The sequence below is a fragment of the Kryptolebias marmoratus genome, linkage group LG2, assembly GCF_001649575.2.
Source record: "Kryptolebias marmoratus isolate JLee-2015 linkage group LG2, ASM164957v2, whole genome shotgun sequence".
NCBI classification, from domain to species: Eukaryota; Metazoa; Chordata; class Actinopteri; order Cyprinodontiformes; family Rivulidae; genus Kryptolebias; species Kryptolebias marmoratus.
Window position 1 is genome coordinate 21,097,688 of NC_051431.1, and position 25,846 is coordinate 21,123,533.

The 25,846-nt window shown below is 40.3% G+C and overlaps 1 protein-coding gene across 2 annotated transcripts in view; it reads right to left on the reverse strand.

Moving 5' to 3' along the window:
* Positions 1-1,105: 1,105 nt before the first annotated feature.
* The window catches only part of ets1 (v-ets avian erythroblastosis virus E26 oncogene homolog 1), a 43,614-nt gene continuing 18,873 nt past the window's right edge, over positions 1,106-25,846 (reverse strand). The window contains exons 1-8 of one of the 2 annotated variants that reach the window (XM_017420127.3): positions 25,352-25,622; positions 14,617-14,736; positions 14,053-14,253; positions 13,712-13,789; positions 11,942-12,187; positions 10,029-10,289; positions 4,172-4,290; positions 1,106-3,931 (exon numbers count right to left, since the gene is read on the reverse strand). In XM_017420127.3, the coding sequence (XP_017275616.1) occupies positions 3,716-3,931; positions 4,172-4,290; positions 10,029-10,289; positions 11,942-12,187; positions 13,712-13,789; positions 14,053-14,253; positions 14,617-14,736; positions 25,352-25,418 (1,308 nt within the window). In that variant the 5' untranslated portion in view covers positions 25,419-25,622 and the 3' untranslated portion in view covers positions 1,106-3,715. Of the gene's footprint in view, positions 3,932-4,171; positions 4,291-10,028; positions 10,290-11,941; positions 12,188-13,711; positions 13,790-14,052; positions 14,254-14,616; positions 14,737-25,351; positions 25,623-25,846 lie in introns of those variants that run through there. The other variant, XM_017420126.3, reaches the window with a different exon arrangement.

A 25,846-nucleotide genomic window follows, 5' to 3' on the forward strand; every position in this document is an offset into this window, starting at 1 on the left:
AAGGCAATACTTCTAGATGTACATCTAGTGATTATTTTCTGGGAGTTTCATTAAAGCCTGTCTAGTGGTTCATGAGATACTTTGCTAACAGACAGACACACAAACACACACAGACAATTACATAATTGCCTGCCTTATGTGGTAGCAGGTGATGATAAATACAAGTAGGTGATGAGATTTTCCTTAACTGTTCAACATCCTACAGCTTTTTATTGAGACTCGGCAGAAAAATGCAGCCTCTGACGGGTCTTGCAGCCCAGTCACTGAAACTAATATTCCATGTCTCTAAATTTATGAGTCTCTTAGATCAAAATAATAGTTTGTTCCATGCTGTGTGTTCCATTTTCTTTTACCAGTATTTCATCAGGTTCGTTAAGCCCTCATGTTGAGGCTTGAACACAGCAGCTGAAGAGTCAACATCATGTTTTAGACCACAAGAAGCGAAGTGATATGAAACAGAAGCATATTGTCAATCAAATCTGTTAAAACCACTGAGCAATTATTTTCATATGCTGAAACTAGACTGTATTATCACCTGCCAGACTGTTTTTGCTCATACCTGTGTGGGCACATGTTCTTTCACCTGTCAGTTAGCAAAATATCTCATAAACAACTGGATGGAATTTACACAAGTCTCAGCAAATAGATGGATGTACACATCTACAACTGGTTACAACCACATTCAAGACAGCCACCACAGCTAATAAACCTTAGCCAACACAAAAATGACCATAACTCAGTCAAATGAACAAATTTTGAGCTGAGGTTTGATGTTGTAGTAGCAAAGAGTCAATATGCAAAAACACATATGCTGAGCACTAACAGATGTTGCAAAACCTTGAAATATTTCACATGAAGTTATTTACTTGGTTTGACCAAAATGCCTAATTTATCATCATATGATGATCTTTAAAGCTCAAAAGGTGGCGGGCAACATGCATCCATTCATGCTACTCACCTAATATTACTGTAATTACCATAATTGCTCTATATAAAAGCAGAAGGTAGTTCAAATATAGGACTAATTTATTTTAAGCACATTCCATTCCCAAAACCTACAGGATGAATCACAACTGTATGAAATGAAACAACGCACAGAGTGATAAAATCTTTCTTCACATATATTTTATAACATTTTGAAGTACATTTTAGAAATAGAAGTTACAGTTTATAAAACCTTTCCAGCAGAAGTCATTGATGGGCCAGCATCAGCCTTTTTTTTCTTTTTTCTCTAGCAGACAGGTTTATTTTCTATATAAAAAAAAAAGAAAAATAATAATAATAAAACAATCGAAAATAAAAATCGCTACATTATTTTGTCCTGCGCTACCTTTAAATTCCCGTGTAAGCACCAGCTGTCTGCATCTCTCGTCTTTTATAAAATATAAATTATTGAAAAATATTCAAAGGTTTGTGAACTAAATACAATAAAAAAATGATCTCATAACAAAAATACAAAAGACACTATAAAATATACAGAAAAGAACCACATCCAAAATAATAAGGCTTTCCTTCTGAATTCGTTTTGAGATATGCATATGCCACAAAATATTGGTATGTGTGTACTCGCCTAAGAGTCCATTAAAACACAAGTCCTGCAGTAGATTGAAGTCTCCCACATAAAAAAATTAAAACACTTGTCAAAACATTAAAATTTTTAGGTAATAGAATACTTTCTTATGAACATCATGACAAAAAGTAATAAAATAACAGAACACTGTTTGGAAACAACATGTAGAAAAGGAATGAACGCACAGTGCAGTTTATAAAAAATGTTTTGTTGTTGTTTCGAATCCAATTCTCTGTATTGTAGAAGCAACACAGGTTTGAGAGTTAGTGCTTCATGATGACGGCAACAATTACAGCATCTCTTTTCGGCACTCGGTGGGAAATCAGCAAAGACTTTGCCCTAAAGCTGTCTGCTTTACAAAGATTGAACAAAAAAACAGACAAAAAGACAACACTAAAAAAAAAAAAAAGCACATAAGAGGCTTCTGGTCCGTATCTTCAAACATCGTGGATACCCAAAGCCCCATAGCCAAAGACCTCACATGGGTTTTGGTTATTATTCCTGCTTTGTCTCCTGCTTATTTGTGTAATCTGGGTCCCCAATAAAGCATTATGAAATACAATCTGTACAAATAGACATCTCGAAAGCTATTTTCATCCATAAGGGGTAACATTCAGCCACTGTAAACAATAACGTCGAAGATAATACTCAACTTTGGCATTTCCCAGTGTGTGGACACTGTTCCCACTGTCTGGGGTGGGGGTGTGGGAGGGCTGCTGCCAATTCACTCCAATGTAACTGGTAAGTTGTAATGCATGTACTTGGAGCTGCACAAATAACATCAATTTGTATATTGTTAAGTTCTATGTGTGTAACCTGCATCTTTTCGGACTATTGCCATCTATTATACATAACAAGCAGTCATCACCTGCGTTTATTCAGATTCCTTTCTGTCACTTTCATCTATACCAAATTGTTTTCTATTCTCTCTGTCCCCATTTTCCTCTCGTCAAACATCACACCATCACTCTGCACTCTGGCTGCTTTCTTTTTGGCTAAAATTGACTGCATAACAGACAAAAATAAACTGGCATTCTACATTCTTTTGTAAAAAAAAATATATATATATCCCACAAACAAACATGGACAGTGAACTGACATTTTTTTTTCTTTTAAATCTAATTTGCACACTGATTTTACCAACGACTCCTGAATTTTCCCCTCTAGATTGTCTACAGTTGGCTAATACTGGTAGCATATGCAAAAAAAAAAAAATGCAGAAGTTTCAGTCATTATATGTGTCTGTAACAAGGTGGTAACATGTACGTAAAGGTGAACGCGTCAGTTTCAAAAGCAACGGCTACTTTCAGTTGTCTTTCAGACTTTCAGGGTATGAGTAATCCCCACCAGGCCCTCACACCTCTACAAAGCACAGGGTCTATAGTGTTGGCTGACGCAAATCAGTGAGAGCATAACAGTCTGAAGTTGGCATTTAATTCTTGATTTTACTTTAATACACTTATGGACAAAAGCAGGCTTCATAGGTTTGATTTGGGTGTTTCAACAATGTAATTAATACTGGCACAACATCAAATCCTAAATGACACTTTAATTTTCTTTTGGTTCTCACTGAAAACTCTCTTCTTGCTCTACACAGACATTAAGCATGTATGTAAATATAACATAACGCCTTCCTAAGTTCCGTTTTTACATTTTGGCAACCGTTATTTCAGCAGGAACCTTTGACCTGCTTTCAGTTTAACCCAACATGAATCTTTCTTTTTTTTTAAATCTTTTGGTTCTATTATTCTTTGTGTCTTGGTTTGCCTCCTCCTCTTTGCTACTTGGACAGAACAGAACAGAAGCTAACCTGAACTCTACCCAACTCTACTCAACAGAACTTCATTTGCCTTGAACTTCTAAATACTACCAGTAGGAATCAGATACATTCACACTCACACACACACACACCCTAACATCTCAAATCCAACAGGGTTTGAATACAGGCTACTGCCTTCCTTTTAAATCACGCTCTGAGAGACATGAGCTCAAAGTTGATAAAGACCACAGTTTTGTCAATAAAAACATTTTTTGGTCCGCCAATAAATGGGTTACCAACTCTACTGAACAGTTAAGACCACTTTATGAGCCTCAGTCCGAGTGGCTCTACGTTTGTCCTCTCTCTTCGTTTTTTAGAGAGTTCTGTCACTCGTCCGTATCGGGCTTTACGTCCAACATCGCGTGGAGTTCTTCGGGTGTGTAGCCCAGCAGGCTTTTCAAGTCACAGACAAAGCGGTAGACATAGCGTTTCCCAGACGTCTTGTGGATAATATTCTTGTCGTAGTAGTAGCGCAGGCCACGGCTCAGTTTCTCATAGTTCATCTTGGGCTTGTTTTTCCTTTTGCCCCACCTGCGAGCGACCTGCAACAGCAAAACAAACAATGGTGTCACTGATTTGTCAAGTTTGAAATCAAGCCACATCTTGAAAAAATAATGCTCATAATGCAAAACCAGGTAAATACTCTAAGACATGAATAAAGCCCAACACAAAAGGCAACTGTCTTTTTGTGTTTTAACAAAGAAGACATCTTGTTCATCTGGCCAACTACTTAGGACCTCCCATCTTGAGTGCCAGTGACCAGCAGGGTCACAACCTCTCACCTCATCTGGGTCAGAAAGCTTAAACTCCCAGCCGTCGCCTGTCCAGCTGATGAAGGACTGGCAGGACTTGTCGGTCAGCAACTCCAGCAGAAACTGCCACAGCTGGATGGGCCCACTGCCTGCAGAGCAGATGGGAGAAGGAGAGGTGTTTGTTTGAGCCGGTGAGACTGAAAGAATGCGTTGCTGTTTGTGCTGATGCTGGCTGGTGTGAGAATTTATTGAGGTAAGTGTCAGCTCAAGTCAAAGGGATCTGGTTTTGAGAACATTTCCAAAGTCCTGAAGTCTAATTATTGTCTGAAGGCAGTAATATTCCATTTTACAAACAAAAATGTACAGAAGAGATTATTTAAGCGAAATGCAATCCAAAGGGTTAAAGGAAAATTTTAGGTTTTTGCAAGTGGGGTTCTGTGGAAAGGATAACTCTTTTGAAACTCAGTTGTGAGTAATTCTGACTTGATTGACAAGCTAATAACAAGTTCGAACAAAGACATGACCAAGGTGGACTGCAGCCGACTCAAAACAACTCCAGTCTAAATAATTTCAAGAAAACGCTATTTTATAATCCTAAATATTGCCACCAGTTTGACATTACAATTTATTCACATAAAACTCTGTAATTAGCTCGGTAGCAGTGAGCTGTAACACTTCCACTGCAGTCTGAATCACTTCCGCAGGTATTGTCATAACAGCTTTCCTGGAAGAACCATGTATTGTAAAATTGACAATGGTGTTAAAATGTATAAATTAGTGTAAGCATAGACCAGTGTAAAATTTTTGAAACAGGACTTGTTTTAGGATGGCAACAATCCACTTTGGTTTTGGCATTACTCAGAGAAACTGTTAGCTTCTCAGTGCGGTCAGAATTTCAAACAGTCATCTACAATTGGTTAAGATATAAATCGGTCATTACCTTTCCACAAATTCCACTTCAAATTATGTTAAATGTTCCTTTAAAAGAAGTTACATCAGCATAGCTAAAGCACAAACTGAGGCGTATCAGAGAAAAATTTTTGAAACACTGATGATTGTGAAATATATTTAAAAAAATGTTGGGGTCAGACAGAGTGTTATATTTCATTTGTTGCATTTTACACTCCCTCTGTACAAAATTGTTAAATATTCATGCAAATAATTCAGTTGTGTCTGTGGAGGGACAGAGTAAACCTTCTAATCTGGGTCAAGTTGAAGAACGACAGTGGAACCAAATGTCCTCCTGTATACAACAGTCTCATTCATCACGGTGTCTGCCAGTTGCCGTGTACAGTATGTGAATTTCGAGTCTGTCTCTGTATGAATTCCATACGAATGAAATCACTGGTTTAAAATAAGACCTGATGCCTTTAGGCTTCTGCAGAGCATCTATGGGACCGTTTCAGAACAAAAGTCATCAGATGCGTTGCAATGGGAAGACTTTTCTTTTTTAAAATTAAAAAAAAAAAAAAGAGTACAGATAATCCACTGAAGCCTATTTTTAACACTAATACAAGAGTTTATTACAGTTCGTGGAAAAAGGAGGGAAAGCAGAACAAAGACTATCAAAAAGAGCTGGTTTTGTATATGAACTAGATTCACAGCGCTATGCTTTGATCGTGCGGTTTTCTCTGTGCGTACGAGAACACAGCCACTTTTGAGGCTCACATGTTGAAATCACACCTGCCTGTGCAGCACGCCGCCTCAGCAAAAACTGGAGCTGAGCAAAGCTCACCTCTCGGGCGCCTAAGAAAACCAAACGTGCCCTTACACAACGCAAACCAAATGTTTTCAGGGAAACAGACGTGTGGGCTGAAGACTTGAAAATGGCATTTCAGAGACCTTTTTTTTTTTTATAGCTCCTGCCAAGATTGAAGAGGGTGCATGACAACAGCAACACAGCGCCTCTTTCACACAAGAGAGCTTCGGCTCATGTTCAAAAGTCAGCCAATGCAACAGCCAGCCCACATAAGGGTAATACCAACACACTGCGCTCTCACGTTAGAATGCAAGCGACCCCTGTCACATACAAAAAAAAAAAAAAAGAAAAAGAACGTTTCCAAAAATATGCCACAATCGTCGTGCACAAGGACCTCATTGAAACAGAGTTATGAAGGGGTGGGGGCTTTTCTATTCATGGCAGTGTTTTGTATCTTATTCACTGCATGCTTCCATAGCTATGGTAGAAACAAAATAACTCAAAGATAAATGAGTCCATTTAGGGCTTCAACATAATGATACATGACCTAAATTATCAATGGCTATTTCACACTGCAGTGCGGACATATTTGGATCGGTTTTCATATGTAGGGTAGAAACGGGCCAAATGAAAATCCAGATCTTTTAATATGCACTGAAAGTGCAACATGTTGTAAAGACTGAGGTCTAAATGGGAAATTATCACCGGAAACCTACAACGATGACAACCGAAGCTTCGTTTATCTCTCAGCAGCCTTATCTGACTCCTCATCCTTGCTACAAGTGTCACCTGTCACCCCGGTGACTGGAACAGGAAGCTGAGCAGAGCAACTTTACGGGCCATCATGAACCCAGGTTTCTAACTGGATTAAAGCTTGCTTCTTTATTTCAAGGTTAGCTTTATTTGATGAAGATTTTGCCTTTTTTTTTTTTTTGCTCACCTTTTCTTCACTTATGTACACAATCAAGACAGAAACAAACAAAAAACAAAGGTGCCACCATCTTTAAAAGACTAAAACACCCAGGACAAAAGCATGTTGTTGTTGTTGTTTGTTTTTCTTTGTTTGTTTGTTAATATTTTCTCTTTTTTATTGCACAAAACACCAAAGGAGTGAGAAAAGATTACTTTTTGGGAAAGGTGTATGTACTGCCAAAGTGCTGGGTTTTATTCACAATCAAATTAAAATCTATAGCAACTATGGCCTGTCGAAAAAATGTATAATTTATCTACTTTTTGCATAATTTTATTCTAGTCTGCCAGTTTGATTAAAATGTGCGAAAGATGTGGAGAAGCTTATGACTGTGTCTTATTAAAAGTGGGCAATGATGTTTCTGCATGTGTGTGTTTGTCTGTATCTAATATCTAATGAATCACAATATGAATTTTAATAAATCTTGCAACAAGTAATCATTGGATGTGAATCTACAACTAATTATCTTTTGGTGTAAACCAAATTCAAGATGGCTGCCACAGCTGACTTAACTTTAAAAGCACAAAAACAAATATAACTCTTTAGCTATACAACAATTTTACAAATACTGACATAAGATTTGATGTGATAGTAGCTGAGGGTGATCCCCAACACATATTCTGAGCTCCAAAAGATTGCGCAAGATCTTTGTTCAAACAGTTCCATTAGCTATTTAAAGTCAAATCTGTCTCTTTGTTAGCAAAATACCTTGTGAACCACTGCATGGATTTTAATGAGACTTTCAGGAAATGTTTATCGGAGACACCTCTCCAACCGATTAACATTTGGTACCAACCCAATTCAAGATGGCTCCCACAGCCAACTGACTTTGGAAAACACAAAAAATGTTTGTCTTACAAATACTGAGTGTGGTAGCTGCCGAGGGTCAATCACAACACGTACTCGAACAGGGAGCTCGTGTATAATGTTATTTTCAAGGTTTGACCAAAAACTTTTCAACTCAACATAAGTTGACCTTAGTCTAAAACTTTGGCATGAAAGGCAGCGGGCAATTTGCATTCCTTCAAGGAATGTCAGGCCTTTAATTCCTCATTATTGGATTATGCGTACATTACGACATCGTTCCAACATCATTACGAATGAATGGCTTATTGTTCTACGAGTGGCATTTGAACCAGTTATCATGTGTGTACTGGCTTTGGGTTGGTCTAATGAGATTTGACGAACGCATCATTTGTGAAATTTGGTGGGTTTCCCCTTTTTTTTTTTGTTTTGTTGCAGGCAACCATGGAGCCATGTGACTACAATTTTAACAAGACCGAAAAAGTCCCAATAATCTGCAGCATTTACAGAACAACTCCTCAGCAATCTAGTTTTTCAGCGAGAAAACGCTTTGTGGCGGAGCGAGGATGTTTTTGCCCATGTCTGTGTGTGTCTGCATACGTGTGTTCAGTGTCTGTTAGACACTGAGTTTTCTTATATCAATTGTTAATGTCTTATTAAAGTAAAAATTTGTAAAGCGATGCCAACTACCACATGTTTATGTTAAGTGTAGACCCACATTTCAGAATTCTTTAGCTGTGAAACTTCTGGATTAAACTCTTTCCAGCTGCACCACTTGATATGGTTCAAGATACCCTTTTTGTATGTTTGATTTCATAGTTTGCATTGAGAACCTTTAAGTGTAATTTGAACATCTAAGGAAACAATGGAGGCAGCAACAGCAGCAAGATTTTAAACCATAAACCCATGGCAGATGCTAAAATAGTGCACTTGCTTCAGAGGTTGCAAATATCTCCACATCTCAGTGAACTTGAAGAACGTACGCAAGGCAGCTTTTTTTTTTTTTTTTCGGGCACGTACGAGTGTGAAGATGAAGAGATAATTTTGCTCTGGTGCTATATGCGCAGGGGCAGGCAATGTCACAATGTCTTCACCAGCGTTGCTAGGACGACCTGGAAAAAATAGGTTGAGATGCGGGCTGCAGATAAAGGGGTAGATGAGAAGTGAAGGCAGAAGCTAGAAAAAAAGAGGTTGGAGCAAATCTACTTTGTCTCCTAACTTGGGCAGCTTGGTTAAAAGGTGTTTTTTCTTCTTTTCTTTTTTTTTTTTTTTTTGTCTAAAAGTGGTGCATTACAGCACTCCCACATGTGGGTTATTTTGCAGAGCATCAACAAGCAACAAGTGTGTTACAGCTGTGCACTGAAGAAATTAGAATTATTTGTAGAAAAATAAACAGCCACAATTCTCGATCCGCTTCTTTTACTTAAAGTCTGTTAAAGCGAGGCAAACAGTAGCAGTGATACAGTAATTATATTCAGTAATATATTATTTCAGCCTTCTCTGCATTTGAGTTTGGCCTTTCTACCGCCCGCCGCCGAAGGTGAAAGTGGAGTGAAAATGTTTTTTTTTCTCTGTTTCTGTGTGTGTTCATTTGTCTATGCCATTATTGCCATTAGCAAAATATCTCATGAATCACTGAACAACCTTTAATGAAACTTTCAAAAAGTAATCACTGGATGTACAGGGAGAACTGATTAACTTTTGGAGTCAACTTGATTCAAGCTGGCCGACACAGCAAAGCAATCTTAGCCAACACAAACGTGGCTATACACCAGTGAACTTTACAGACATTGAGCTAAAATTTGACATGGTGGTAGCTGAGCATTGTCTCCAACTCATACTTTAAACAGAATACATGGCCAAATATTTTTGGTTAAAAAATTGGCTTGAACTCTTGGAGTCAACTCCGTTTGTCTGTTCGCAAATTATCTTATGAAGCAGTGGACAGAAATCAATATGTCTCAAAAATTAATCACTGCATGTACACCTACAACTGATTAACTTTTTGGGGTTAACCCAATTCAAGATACCCGCCACAACTAATCGACCGTAGCCCACACAAAAATAGCTATACCTCATTGAAATTTACAGCAATTGAGCTAAAGTTTGGCTTGGTATTAGCTGAGATTCATTGATTGACAACACATACTCGGAGCGCTAACACAGAAGATATTGCATAAGACTACATAATGTTGTTCACAAGGTTTGATCACAATAGCCATAACTTCCTCATTTCTCAATATGACATGATTTTAATTTTAAAACTCTGGCATGAAACACTTTAAACAATTTGCATTTTTTCAAGAAAATGCTAGGCCTTTAATCATTTTTAAGTATCTGTCTAATTAATGTCTAAAAAACTTTTCAAAGTCCAACATTATTCCACCAAAAAGTTGGACTTTTAGAGGTCTTACCGGTGTATCCTGCCAACGCAGCCGCAGGGATGACTGGTTTGTCCTTGCTCAGGTCTGAGCGCTCCCTCACGTAGTCTTTGAAGGTGCCCTTGGGCTTGTGGCCGTGCAGGGCGGTGGGGTAGTCCTCCGAATCAAAGCTGTCATACGACGGTACTCGCTGCAGGCTGCTGAACGAGGACTGGCTGCTCCACGACTGGGTCAGTCGGTCGCAGCTTTCGAAGCTGTCAATGCTTTCAAACGAGTCCTGGCCACCAAGCTTACCTGACAGGAATAATTAAGAAAGGTATTTTAAATCAAATTTTACAATGTTATTGCAAATTAAAAGCTCTTGAAAAAATAAACTGTTTATCAAGAGTGATTCATCACCCACCACTTAAGGCAAAGAGGGGACAATGTTTTTGCCCATTTGTGTGCATGTGTTTGTTTGTCTGTCAACCAAAAAATCACTATAGCTCAGTCAGATATACAAATATTGAGCTAAAGTTTGGTGTGGCAGTGCAGCACATACTCCAAGCTTTAATAGATCTCGCAACACTGAATGAGATCATGCATAGCGTCATTTACAAGATTTGGCCATAATGACTATAATGCCATGCTTTCTCATCATAAGATGATCGTATTATAAAATTCTGGCATACAGGGAATTATCAGGGAATCCTAGGCCTTGAATTTAATTTGTCTTTCATTTAATTTCAGCATTTAAATGCAAGAATTGCAGAAAACTTCTTAGTGAATTAACACAATTGTTTGGCATAAATACCTTGGCAGTGACAGTGTTTTGTTTTGCTTTTTTTTCTTTTCACTAAGCTACATCATTCTGTGCTGAGTCTCTTCTCTCTATTTCACACCTCATTTGGCTTTTACAACCACCATTTGGATTTGATTCTAAATGGAAGACAATCACACAAATTGTCTTGCTATTTTTGGCCCTGGGAAAGATAAGCACACTCTTTGAATGCAAAGTCATTAACAAATGACAGATAATGCTGTGCCTGCACTGATGCTTAAGTCTTCAGCTGGTCAAATTGAAGCCATATGTGGATGTCAGTTGTGTTCCAAAGTACTTTCCCACGTCGAGAGAGCCCAACACGACGCTTGAGAGCCTGGTATGCATGTTGCGTGACGATTGGACCTTAAATCTTGCAGGCAAAACTCTTGGAGCACAACATGCACGGTGTACAGTACATAGCACATGCTATTCATTTATACAGCTGGGGATTTGTGAGAAGAAAAGCCTTGCTTTTTTGGCCATAAATGTAAACCATGCTGTTAATTCTTTTGTAAACTATCACTGGAAGAGAAAACAAGCGGGCGCATTTAGAGAACAAAAAAAAAAAAAGCATTTCATGAGAAAACCCCGGGTTTGCTAACTGAAGATGACACCTCTGTCGTCTTACCCAGAACCTAAAGGTTGAGTCGAGGAAAAGGAGGGCAACAAAAACGAAAGGAAAAAAAGGTTAAACCACTTGATCTGTTTTACATAAGGGACAAGGCGGTAAGAGGAGAACACATTGTGGCTTTGGTTCGTGTATCACTCTGACAAAAACAATAGGTTTTTTTTTGTTGTTTTTTTCCAGCCTAGTCTTGAGTATGTGAGGCGGTTTGCTCGAACCACAAACCAACCAGAGGGCCTGCTTATCTTCTCTTCTAATACACGCACACTGATGTGGCATGTCAAGATTCTGGTAGCTTCAGCAGAATCACATGCAGGCAAGACACCCACAGACACCTTACATTGTTCACAGGCACTAACACACACACACACAAAAACATGCATTAAAGTCAGTCCAGCTAAAATATTTTGTTTGCAAATGAAGGAATTCTGTCACTGGGAATCTTCCAGACAAATCCTGCAGCATTTAACAAATCTCAGCAATAATCTTCATACGCTTGTAGCACCTATGACATCTCACCTCTGCTGAGGCGTCCCACACACATGTTGTCAGGGGACATGACCTCCTGTTTGACAGAAAAGTAGTCACCCTGCATGGAGTTGAGGGCCGTGTCTCGCAGGATGACACCGGGGTATTCGCTCTCGTACTTAAGAGTTAGCAGTTCTTCTGAACTAATAGGATGAAGGGTCTGGTAGGACTCCGTGATGAAGCCAGGCTCTGAGTACTCGGAAGGAGGAACGCACTGAGCATGCTCAATGCCGTAGCCTGGAAACACGAAAGGAAATAAATACGGATACAAAGCAAAATGAAAGAGCAAGGTGGAAAATAACAAAAAATGAAAGCAAGAGAAACATAATGGACAATTTTTAAAAGTATCCCTCTTGTGCTAACCTGCTGCTCAACTGCTCAGGCTGCAAACTGTCCATAACAAAACATGTTCTTGAGAAATAAAACATTCTTGCAGAATTTAAAAGGGAAAGTTTAGATATTTTAAAGTGAGATTCTGCAGAAATGTAGTTTACAAATGCATTATCTTACCTGTTGGAGATAGCTCTTTTAATAACCTTTGGAGAAATAAATTTTATTCTGACCAGATCTAACTAACTAATATCTAACAACTCCAATTTCAAATGCTCCATAGTGATTCATGTTTTTTATAAAACCTTCACATTGTTATCAGTTTTGCATTACATGGGTATTCCAAAAAAAGAAAAAAAGAAAAGAAATTCCTGCAAGGAGTGTCCCTAACATAACTCAAAATGCTACAGCTGGCTGATGCTGCTCGCAGTTGGGGGTGGGGGTTGTAATCTATTTTCAGATGCATTGCACCAGTGGACATGTAAGATTCTGAATCAATTTCCAAATTTTGAAATGGGTTTTGTTAAAATGAATCTGTGCTGCCACTTTAAGAGAGTCAGCAGAGAAGTTGATTTGCGGTGCTGTTTGTCCTAGTCGAGTTGCCGTAGTTGGATGCTCATCTTTTTCATCTGCTCTTTGCTGAATCCTGAAGAAATTGTGTCTGCAAGTAATAGCTGAAGTAACCGTAACGTGACTTTGTTTAGTAATGACTTTAAAACATTGGATTTGTGTTTAAATTTCAGTGATAAACATGATGCTAATTGCGTTAGCTTTTCAATAGCATTTTTAATGTTTGTGGTAATTGTTGGTAAGCGGCGTGTGATAAATAGTATTATTTGGCATGTTATTGTGCACTTTTTATTATGCAAGAAAATATATAAATCAGTTTGAGGTGCCTAAAGATTCCCACCACTTCTAGCTGTATGCTTCTGTTATTTACACTAACAAAAGAATTCTATGTAAATAACCCTGTAATGGGAAATGGATAGCAATGTAAATGTTTATACTGTGGAATAATGTTTTCGGAAACAAACATTAAAATTTTTGAGACTGGAGTTGTGTTTTTCAAGACGATAGCCTTTTGCCTTTTAGTTTGGTCAGAACTGACCTTCTCCAAATTGAGGTCATTCAAAGAGCTATCTGTAACCTGTAAGCTATGAATTGTTCATAACCTTTAAAAGGTCTCAACTATGGCTTAAGGCAAGATAGTTGATTAGAGCAAAACCCATATAAACCTAAAGTGCTAATTTCATATGATGTTTGGGTAGTGACAACTTTTATTACAGCTTTTATTACAGCATAAGCAGATTTTTTAAAATCACAATCTGCTTTTGTTTACAATATCAACACACTGCACTTTCATTCATATCTTGAAACTGTAAACTTGGCCATTAAACAGTGTGACTGACAAGGACTGCGATGAGTACTTACTGACAAAATAGTCTGAGGTATAGCGGGATTCCTGGAAGTTGGAGGTCAGTCCATTGATGGGGTAATGCTTTGTATCCTCTTCATAAAAAATGGATAGAGAGTGAGCGTCAGTGACCTCATCATTGATTTTTTTTCTATCATGTAACTGCATCCAGCACTATCAAAAATTAATGACTTGAACCAAAACGTGCCTTCCTGTTCAGCTCCGGTTACTAAAGTAATTGCTATAAAATCCTCAATTGGAAAAGGTATTGAACTCAGCTTGTATTTTTTTTTTCTTTCATAAAATACACAAAAGAAAAAACAATATCTTTCCTAGCTTTAACTTTGTGGGGCCTTACCTTTCTGAAGTGTTTCTAAATGTTCCCAAAGGATGTCACCAACAAAGTCAGGTGCTAAATCCAAGAAGCGCTCCTTCCCCATTGCACACAGGGTGGCTCCATCCATGGTAAATTTTTCAAAAGCTACATTCTTCAGGCTAAACTCGTTCACTGTCCATGTAAGCCACTCAGCCACGTGTTTTTTTGCCCACTGTCTGGGATCTGGAGGGCAACAAAATGTCTCATTGTTAGATTTACCTTGAAATGCTGGAGTGCGTTTATATTGCCTGCGCATATTAATGCAGACATTTATATAATGTATCAAACATGTGTTTGATGCCATAAAGACTGAAAGTGCACTGTACTGTGTTTGCACACTAGATTTCAGCACCTGCTGCAAACTGTCACACAGCAGTGAACAAAGAGCAGAGAGGAATTATTAACCAAACCTAGATTTCATGGTGATACTGTCAGTCTGTCTGTTTGCAGACATTTGCAGGCTCATGCCGAACTGATTAAAATTTGATTATCTCACTGGAAATGTTAACAGGCACTAATCAGAGCACAAGCAGCTGACAGGATTACCTTTGGGGATTCCCAGTCGCTGCTGTTCCTTTGTGAACCCGCTAAAGGTGGCCATCACAGCGTCGGCCATCATCTGTTTACTTCCTGGAGTCAATTGGGGGACGTCTCCAAACTCTAGATCTGCCAAACAAAAAGGACAAATGATTATTAGTGTTTGATTCTTTTTGAGTGTTACCAGCATTCAGTAGTGATTTGAATAAATGAGACGCGAACATAAAACTCTAATTCCAGTTGACAACAAAAGCTGCAAAAATGAAAGCGATCTACAGAATGGAAAATTAGACTGAGACTGACAGGGTGTGGTACAGAGAGGGTTGAGAGTGTGGTTCAGTCAGAAATTCACACAGATACACACTCACGCACGCACACAAAAAATCTGGACATCTACAATAACCAGCAACTTTTCGCATTTGCTTTTGGATTACACATAGGTATGAAAAATGTCAAATAAAAACAGATAATCTGAAAAATTGACGGCAAGTTTTTTTGTTAATTTACTCGTGCGTGATGTTTATTTTATAAAGTTTTATGCAATAGCAAGATTTTTTTTTTTTTCGGCAAGTGGCTCATTTGAGACTTTGCTTTAAAACAGAAACACAGGTTTATACACAAACACTTTAACCCCCGTCCTCTCATCTAACCACACATCCTGGGTGGGAGAGCAATGCCTGGTGCCCAGCAGTGACACTGTGACCCCTCCTAGCCCTCCTACCGTGTCACCCCTAAACACAGGGCCTACTGTCACATGCCCGAGCATGGGGTCAAACATTCTGACAGGTCAAGGTTCAAAGGATGGGGTGATGATGTCACGGCGGCTGCTGGCGGGTGGCTTGGAGAGTTAAGGGGGGTTGGGGCTGTCTTGAGGTTTTCAGTGACACACTAGGTTTACTGTTTCTCTGCTCGCTGCCAGTGGGCACCCAGCAGTGAACAGAGATCCCTTTGAAGGCTTTAAACAGTGCCTGATGACTTGCACTCATCTAATTAGATTGACCAAGCTGCAGAAGTGTAGGACAAGGGGGCAAAGGAGCCCTGGGCAACAAGAAGTGATACGGGCTGCTGAAAAACAAGACATGTAAACAGACACAGAAGCCTAATTAACAGGCATGTTTTTAATCATTCAATCTGCAAAAAGGTGACGTGAACTTACACAACATATAACCACATCTAGCAAACTTTTCGGTGTGTAATTTATTTCGCACGATAAACTGAAAGGGTAAAGTGCATGAAGCAGACTTCATACCACAACATATCTTGGTGGGGGGGGGGTGGGCTCAATACATACACAGCAGAGGTTCATTCAGGTCTTGACTTCTGCGGCATGTCTATCTCCTCGCTTAATCTCTCTTGACTGTCAAAAGCAGTAACAAACAAATCACAACAGGGAAAATAATTCCGAGGAAAAGCTGTGCCACTCCCCAGAGGAGCACCGCCATTCGTCAAACCTCCAGATGTGCTGGCATCTCCACCGGCTGGCGGTTTTATCTGCCAGCAGTACAGTGGGGCAACATTCAGTTCATGCTTGTTTTCACCACTCACTGACGTCTCGACCTTGTCTGGAATGCACAGCAGCTGTCCCTCCTTTGCCTGTGTAACCAGTGTCTGTCTGGCTGTTTGTAAAATTAGGTCTCTCAGTTTCTCCCTTTCTTTCTTTGGTTCTTTTATCTTCTTCTTCTTCCTAAAATAAGAAGCCTCACAACAGACTTGGGACAGAAGACAGACAACAGCTATTTGGGGTTATTTTGTGGGACTTAATTAGGCCTGTAATGGCATCTTTTTTTTTTCTTTTTGGCTGTCTCATACACTGGTGAACAAACAGAAAGTTATTCATTCTAGTCAAAAGAATAGTTTAGAATAATCAATGTTTTATAGTTGAGCATGAGAACCTTGTTGGCTATTGTCAGACACAGCTCACCCCATCAATATAAACTCACTATTAAAAAGAAATAATTTAGAAGCTTTCCGTGTTTAGCTGCCCTTGACAGTGAGTTTGTCTCCTACCGTGCTATTTTTTCTGCAAAGCAGCATGAGCAGCGCAGCAATGCTCATGTTGCAAACGGCTGCAAACTCTAAGATAGGACTGGAGCTTCAATTGTCTGTGCTTTGATGTGTAGGCAGAGGAAAAATGTGGTCGTTTATTTAAGCTGGATCGAGTAGAGTTTGTCTGCACTTTCGAACCATTTACCCCCCCACCACCCACCACCCCTTTCCTCCCCATCGCTTTTATCAACCCAACCCCAACAAGCACTTGCCCACACAGACTTGAACCCACTTTAGCACTAAATCCTCCATCAAAGACAACTCGACACCACAGCGCATGAGAACTAACATTCTGGAACACTAAAGAGAGAAAAATGTGAACTATGATTATGGGCACAAAATTAAATTGTGAAATGCAACTTGTGTTATTTCTTTGTTTTTTTGGACTCACTTTTTTTTTTGCAGGAAGTCAAAGCAAGCTGGGAATGTTAGGTGGCAGTAAAAATAAAAAAAATATCAAAAACATGTTTTACTCTTTGTGTTGTGTCTCATATGCACGTACACTGCCCTCTTTATTTTTGTGAATATAAAATCTTAAAAACATCAAGCGGAGAGCAAAGCAATGTTGAAAGGAAAACTCTAAACGTTAAAGTGGAGTGATAATAGAGCAGTCTCCATGGTGAATGATCCATATGAAAGTTATCTGCGGCAGTGCTAATGTACAATGTGAATCCATTAGCGTGAGAGGCGAGCTTGGATCTAGACGATCCCTACTAAATGATGAAGTCCTGATACGATTTCAATGCCTGCGAGTCCCATTAGATGCAGAATGGTCAGTATGCTTAAAGCATCCACAAGTCATCACTTTCCACATTAGGCAGTATGGGTCTGTCCGCGAAATGAGTCCCATCCACTTAGCTCACGAAATGTGGGAGAGGGTGTAAATCACATGCAGCATTATGGCATTCACATTTGCCCAACAAGACTCAAGCTGCAAAAGAAAAGGGTGTCTGTAGTGGAAAGTATGAAATGGAGCTCATTTTTCCTAATGATGCAGAATGAATAATAAGTAAATCTATTCTTAGAATCAGTGATGAATCTAGACTTGTGCTCAATCTGAATGTAAGATAAAATGCATTGATTAGTTATTCCTTCTTTTGCCATATTGCCAATGACTGACAGGATGTGGACCTTCACTCACCTCAGCTCATTTTAACAACCCCAGCCCAGCCTTAAACATTGGATCTGTTTGGTTCCTTATGCACTGACCCACATATAAACACCCATACACATGACCTCAATTTGCAACAATCTTTGCTTGCGTTCCAGAGTGTTGGTGTGAAATTAAGATTCTTGTGGCCAGGGCTAGAGTTGACTGGGCTCACGCACTCTGCTGGGCAAAGCAGGACCTAGTTAAGGGAAGAAAGCAAAGATAGGGGACAACAGAGTTGAGGGGAGTGAGTCACTATATTTAAAATGAGCCCATCCCAGGACAAGGGAAACTGGGGTGGCAAAAAAAGAGAGAAGAAGGCAAACATATGAATGGGAGTGATCATAATGCTGCCTTTCTTCTCCTTGTCTCTGAAGTGACATCACAGTGGGATCGGTGCCATCTCCCATCCTCCAGCAGAGGCTTAGTTCATTCATAAAGCCTGGACTCCAGCCTCCACTAAGAATGATGCAATGATAGAAGCAGGGCAAGCAACCAGACCTAACAAATAAGAGACAATATGCTTTCTATCATGCGACTGAGCTATAAATAACCCAAGAGAGTTAACAAGTGGGTGTGTTTTTTGGGATGGAAAAAAAGAGTGGTCGAAAGAAAAAAGTAAGCATGGTGTTGTCAAAGTAACTTAATTAAAATACTCAAAAATGACAATGTGACTTATTAAGTGTTGAAACGTGTAGTAATTTAAGTTTTTCTTTCCATGTCCTTCTGTAAAGTGGGCCCCTAATGTGAAAGTGTCTATTTCCCGTGGGTAAGCTTCAACTTCCTGTGGTAAGTGAGGTAAAGCAAAGGTTAAGGTGAGGGTCATTTCATAGCCACTGCTAAAGATTTTCTGAGTATCCCTACATGTATGTAGGTACATTAAAAAAGTTATACAACAAAGTTCATGGAAAAAGACAGAAGTTGTTAGTTTCCAGCTAAAAGTTTATGATTGGCTTTTTAAATTAACCAGGCTGCCCAAATCAGGCCTGAGTTGAAAGTGGCAGCTAAGAGTCTTTGATGAAGATCAATATCTAGACCCCTGGTCTGAGAACGCAGGGTCATAAACTCAGCCAGTATTAAGAGGTTTCTTTCAGTACCACAGGGTGATAAAGTGGCTACTGAGGGCTGCAGTCAAGCAAGAGGAAGAGTACGAGGTGGCAGTCTGGTTCTGAGAGAGCTGTTTGTTCAGTTGGCCAGGCTGTTTAGATTTCCATCTTCATGCCAAGAACCAGGAATAGAAGTGTAGGCAAGGTGATGAAGCAAAACCAGACCTAGACCAAAACATGATTCGAAGCTGGACAATGATAGGCTAAAGCAATCCAACGCCAAACCAGGAAAAATCCCACCATCACAGGCACTCCTGCTGAAACACTCATTTTATTCTAACATCTTAAAACCACTGGCTTCTGGCTGCCCTCCTGAAACACAAGCCTGTGGTGATGTTAGGCAGTTGTACGGGATAAGACTACCAGTGCTGACATCTGTCTTTGGCCGTGAAAGTAGAGTTGCCCAGGACAATAGCTACCACAGACACAGTGGCTACTGAAGCAGACAACAAGTCAGACTAATACTCTATAACTCTGTCTGTCTGTCTTTCCTCAACTGCCTCCATTTCTGAAATCACATTAGCTTATGATGTAAAAGCACATTAACTCTAGTGTTTAAGACAAAGTCCCAGCACTTGATTTGACATTGTGTTTAGAGTGATCACACTCTAAGCCATGAGAACTAATGGAAATAAGTTGGTTTCAGCAAGAACAGAAGCAGCAGTAGCTTCTTTCGACACCTTAGCTCATATTTAACAGCATTCAAGGTTTGTTGCTCTGCCATTTTTAGCAATATGGAAACAGATGGCTTTTACGTACACTCAGGTTTAAGCAACAGTATTGTAACACAAACAGTTATTATACAACCCAGAAGTCTTCTATCACTTTACAGAAAAAACAACTTCCAAAGATCTGAAAACTAAATAAAAATGAATATTATCCACGGTCTCATAGTGCTAGTTAGCATAGCGAGGAGAAAAAAGTAAGTGACAGGCAAACACAATACTGGGAAGTGTAGGTGGTACTAGGCAACCCTAATATCCCCCAACCCAAAGCATTCGTTCATGTTATAAACAGACATGGGATGCTCTGGGGGAACTGTTTAGGCATTAAACCAAACACACGACATATCTGACAAACAGTTTACTTTCCGTGTTTCATTTTTTCCACAAAACATAGTGCCTGGACCATTCTTAGTCCAAACTAATGCATTCCACAACCAGGTTCCTGATACAAGTGTGAATTATGTGGGACAGCCACACATTCACACTGACAGAATCCCTCACAACCATTCTTTGGTGCAACATGTATGCATGTTAGACTTCCAAAGGCTGGGTCTAATTACACATCGCGCATACATAAGAGACTGCTGCTTGTATATAGGCAAGCTATGTTCCACAGATGAATACTTGATAAATAAATTCCCACCAGACCACACTGTTTTCATCTCACATGCCTCACATTCCACCTCTGTTTTACAATCGCTAATGCGCTTCTCACAGCTTTCTTGTTTTCCTCTAATGTGACCAAAAAATGACTTGTGGTCTGAGAGGCAAAATGGTTTCAGCTCTGGCTGATGAATTGCCCTTCTATTTTAAGCTCAGTGTTGCCTCTATGGCTAATAGGAGTATAAAACATAAAAAGAAAATCCTACCCACGTTCCCATTCGTTACCATTTTAAAATATGCTTTTGTTGTTTTTTCTTTTTTTCACAATGACAAGAAACACCTCAGGTTAGGCAGACTTCACTGATAAAAAAAAAAAAAAAGATCCATCCATCCATCTATTTATTATTTTTTACCCGCTTTTCCTCTCCTGGTCGCAGGGCAGCTGTTGCCTATCTCCAGCAGTCACTGTGAAAGAGGTGGGGTACACCCTGGACAGGTTGCAAGTTCATCACAGGGCCATAAAAAAGATGTAAACCAGAATTTGATAACGGCAAAAGTTACGAGTCAGAGTTCTGCAAGAAGAGATGGAGATGATTTCCAGCACAATTATGAGACCGCAGTTATGTAAACTCTTACTCAAACTGCCTTTCTTTATCTCTCTCTCTGTAGTTCTCTTTCTGTCTTCCCTCCTAACGACACACACAGGCACATAGGCACGCACAGACGGGTTGTGACTCATTTCATCAAAGAATGACTGGACTTCAGGGGATAGAATGCTGCTTCATTAGACAATGTGACTGGTCATGAAACAAGCAATGACCATATCCTGTAAAATTCCACGCGGTGACTCATAATTTGTTTAGTGTAACCTTGTAACTATGCATAAAACTCATGCGGTTTTAGGGCAGCACGCAAAGCAATCAACAATGTAATCAGCAAATACATTGTTAACCAGATGCAATGGTCTATCATTGTACTAATAAAGTTTATCATACATTTCTGATTATGAAAATACAGATCCAGCAGTGACAAATGCCAACTGGACTGGCAGTGATCAATCTGTTTTGTGTCGCTTTTTTTTTTTTTTTGACTTCTGCGTCTTACATGAAAACCTAAAACTTTACAGACGGTCACTCCCAACTCATAGAGTCAATGAGACGCATGTTATCTGGAGTATGACGTAAATACACCTACACAGCAGAGTCTGACAGCTGCACAAACACATTCTTACCTATTATTTTGATTGGGCCAGCCAGTCAATCAATATAGCTCTGATGCAGTAGGTCTGATATAGATAGTCTGTGGCTGTGCCCCATTTGTTCACCTGATTACAGAACCAGTACTCAATGCACACTGAATCAAAAAACAGGTGGTGTGCAGCTAAAAGAGTAAATAAGGAAAGAAAATCCGGAGCACGCCCTGAAAAAAAAAGTGACATGGCCTCTTGGTGGACATCAGAATGTTCGAGGAGAGACAACAAACACTCCAAGCAGACACACAAATCTTGTCAGTTCGGAATGTAGAACCATAAGAAAGAAGGAGCACAAAAGCAAAAAAGGTTATAGAATCATTTAAGGGCACTGTTACGCCAGTTTGGGTTCACAGTCAGACTGGTACATTGGAGAGGGAAGAGGTCTGAAACCAAAAAGACAGTCAAAGAGACACACTGAGAGTGTGGCGTGTGGAGAAGCAGGCGTCTAGTGCCGTGACTCAGGGATTACAAGCTAGGAATGACTGGGGATGAGACAAAGTGCACTCCCAAGGAACTCAACATATCCCACATCAAGGACTTGAGAGAAAAACTCATGTGGCCAACAGAAAGAAATGGAAATAGAAAAAGAAAGAGAAAGGAGGGGGTGGAACACTTGAAAAATAACTGTATCAGTGGGTGGGTTAAAAGAGCAAAAAAATGCTTGTTTGGGCTTTAATTTCCCCAGCCAAGAAATATTTTTATTTGGTTTATGTTTTTGTGGAAAGCGGATAAAATAAGAAGCTGTTGAAAAGCAGTTGCTAGGAGATTTTGATGACTATTATTTTAGACCATTTACTGCCAGCCTATCGGCCACACCTTGATAGTTCCTCAGTCTCTGCAAACCCTTTCTCACCATATGTTTATTATTTAGCAGACTGTTGTATCTGGTGCTAACACGCCTTGTTTTATGACGAAGCTTTTATAAGCAGAGATTAAGGCGTGTAGTCACCAGGGAAGCATTGAGAAAAAAACGACACAGGGTCATGGTTTTATGTTTATATGGGCAGCACAGCAGATGACGAGCTCAGCAAAGGAGCAATGAGTGAAGTGCTGACTAAATAGAGGGGTAACCCATTTCGTGCAACAAAGTGGCATAATGTACAGACCAAGAAAGAACAAAAGACATGGTCATTGTGCAGACTGACAGATCTCCACTTCATTTGGAACCACTGAGCTGTTGACCAGCACAGAGAGACCCTTTGATGAAGCTGGTATCTTGCCCTGCAGGTCCAGACATGGCCTGGTCAAAGAGTTTCTTATACCATATGGATGATGTAATGAACTGCCCTGCACTGACCAGTCAAGTTTTGATATTGCATACCAGCTTTCCCTCGGTTTCACATGAAGAACTGAACAGTTTGCACTGTTTGGCCTGATTCATTGACACGCCACATCAAGAAGGGCCTGGATCACCCAAACAGTGTTTGCACAGCTGCCAGCTCGCCGCGCACTCTCAAACACCACCATATATTACACTGTGCTACTGAAGTACTGCTGACACAAATGCACCATAGTTCAAATCTGAAGCTTTCTCCCTGTGTTCTACTGCGACCCTTTCTTCTCCACAAAAGTCCTGACCAGAGAGCCTCCATGGAAAAGAAAGTCTCAAGTCCTTCTAAGAGTCATCCATGCGGCATGACCTGTGTCCGCTTGTACTCCATGTAGCAAATATGGAAGTACTAGATGCCATAAAAGGCCTCTTTGGAGGAGCATCACAACTGCAGCATTTTGATCAGATAAAAGTGAGTCCCCCCGCGAGCTCTCTCTATGCTTCCATGCGTGCCACCCAGCAGGGCATGCTCACTAACATTCCTGTCAGTCACTGAACCCCGACTTTCAGGTCTTACAAAACCAAGAAGGAAAGTGAAATAGGGACAACTCACTCCTAAAACGTAACTTGTCCTGTAAATGACTGACAAGGTTTATTTTATGTCGGGGATTAAAACTCGCAGCTGTATGAAACTGTGCTGCAACACTCCCTGGTAAGTAATGTTTTTTTGCTATCATTTAACCCCGTCTCTGGAGAGCCGAGTCTTGTTATGGCTACACAATACTGTTCGTAACAAACTGCCACGGTGTGGGTTATCATGAAACAAGTGTACTGTGCCAGGAATTGCTGGCTGTAATGTAGAATAGAGGACTGATAGCTTGAGGAAACATTAAAAGCTCTGTTTAGTCGCGCCTCTGACACTGGCGTGGAGCTTTGAAAGAAATCACCTCAGCTGGAGAGTGAGGACAGGTCCTAAGTAAGCTGACACTGGCTGCACTTCCAACACAAAAGAAAACAAACAGCACAGTAAGGTGGGTCGGACACTGCTTCAGCCTTGTTAGTGGGATACACATGCTTGTACAGTAGCCTGTGTTGATGCAGATGTTTTGAAGAAAAATGACAGCTGTTCTTCCCACAGTGCCATTGTAAGCTTTGGGGCCGTAGCACATAAACACATCAAAAAAAAAAAAAAAAGAAGGCAAGAAGCTTGTTACAAATACCTTCAACTATGTTATGTCTCATTAGGATTAGGCATAACCTTGGGCATTGTTAGTACCTTTCTCTTGTGAGCATATTACGGAGTAAACACAACAGCGTGAGTGTGTATCTAAGAGGGAGTTGAAGACAAGTTTCTGTGGGGTTTTGAACTCCTCCTTGGCAGGCCTATGTGACCCAAGTGCACTCAAGTGAGCGTAAGTAGGACCATGCATTGCGAAATGGTTTTGCAAGAAAGCTCTACACAACTGCAGCTGTCAGCACATTGTGTGCATATGTATGTCTGAAGCTATGCTCTGCAGGTACTGACAGCAGGGGAAACGCTAGTTCATGTGGTGAATCAACCTCCCCACTCCCCAATTGCCAGAGTGGGTCAACTCTCGCAATTAGTGTCAGATTTCCATAATGCATCGGTGCAGCTTGCTGATCCACTAACAGGTTCAAAAGCCACCTGAGCTGCAAAAAAGCACAGGGGATTAGTGAATGTAGAAAGCTGAAAAATGTAAATCGGCCCAAAACGTGCCATCATGTATGACAAAACTTTGTTTAAAAAGTGAGAAGTGAAACTAGAGAGTTTTAAACCCTTGGCACAGTTGTGATGTCCCATGTCTCACACACACACCAGCCCCCACCCCCATGGAGCAAGTGTTCCAGGTAGAAGAGTTGGAGCAGTGAGGACTCCTCATCCCAGTCTGCCTCTCCTTCCCTCTGGCAAGTCAGTTTGAGGAGGAGGAGGAGGATGCAAAGGAAGGGAAGGGAAGATGAAAGGAGAAAGGGAGCACCGCTTGTCTCGTGCTGGTCCAGCTGAGAGCCCTGGCTTGACCCCTCCTGACACAGAGGTCAAAGATGGGCGAGAGATCTCCAGAGTGACCGACAGGATGAACAAGATGGTACATTGTACAAACAAAGCAATAAAGCATTTGTGGGTCCACTTAAAACTTTCAATCCCAAACTTGTTTAAACTTTAAACAGTCCCCGTTTTGCTGAAAGCCATTTAGACAGCATCAGCATTCTGATGGGTGTCAATAAATGTGTAAAAAGTTGTTCCTTCCACGTTGGGAAACTTTCAAGCACATCATTGTTTGAAGCTTACACCCAGTTTACAGCCGCTGTTCATTCAGTGATGATGAGACACGCAAACGCACGCAGCCTATTGCATTAGTATAAAGCCCCCGGGCTGACAGCATTTTTCTTCTTGCGTGTTGTCCAATATTGTGCAACCATTTCTTGACACAGAAAACGCGTTCAGGACGCTTTGTCCTACTCTAATAGCTGAGAATCGGAACTCTGTAGTGGTTACTATAGATGTAATCTGTCACCAGCCGCTGAGAGTGATGTTAGTCTCGTGCTAACTGTCAGAGGAGTTGGATTACTCACCGTCCATCTTCTCTGCCTTTATGATGGTTAACGTCGGTTTCATATCGACAGCTGCCGTCATGATCATCAGATCAGAGACTTGATATCGCCGAGTCCTCGTTCCTTCTTCTTCTTCTGTTTTTTAATTCTAAGAGCTCCAAAAACAACTCAGTACGAGAAAGAAACGAAAGAAATCTTCACCTCCGTTCGCGTCCTGGTTAAATCTGACCGATTTTCCTTTTCCTTTTCTTTTTTTTTTTTTTTTTTAATCCTATAGGCTTTTTTTAAAATTTTAAAATAAAAAAAAGATCTACCTCCTAACTTGTGTTTCTCTTTCTCTTCTCCGCGGCGCGCACGCACACACACTCCCTCTTTTCCTCGTTCTTTCTCACACACTCACACACTCCTTCCCTCTGTGTCTCTGCCTATGGGCGTTGCGATGCGAGGAGCCGGAGCGCTACGAGTGCCGAGGGGGCGGCGTCTGCGCGACGGCTGATTCACACAATTCAATTACGC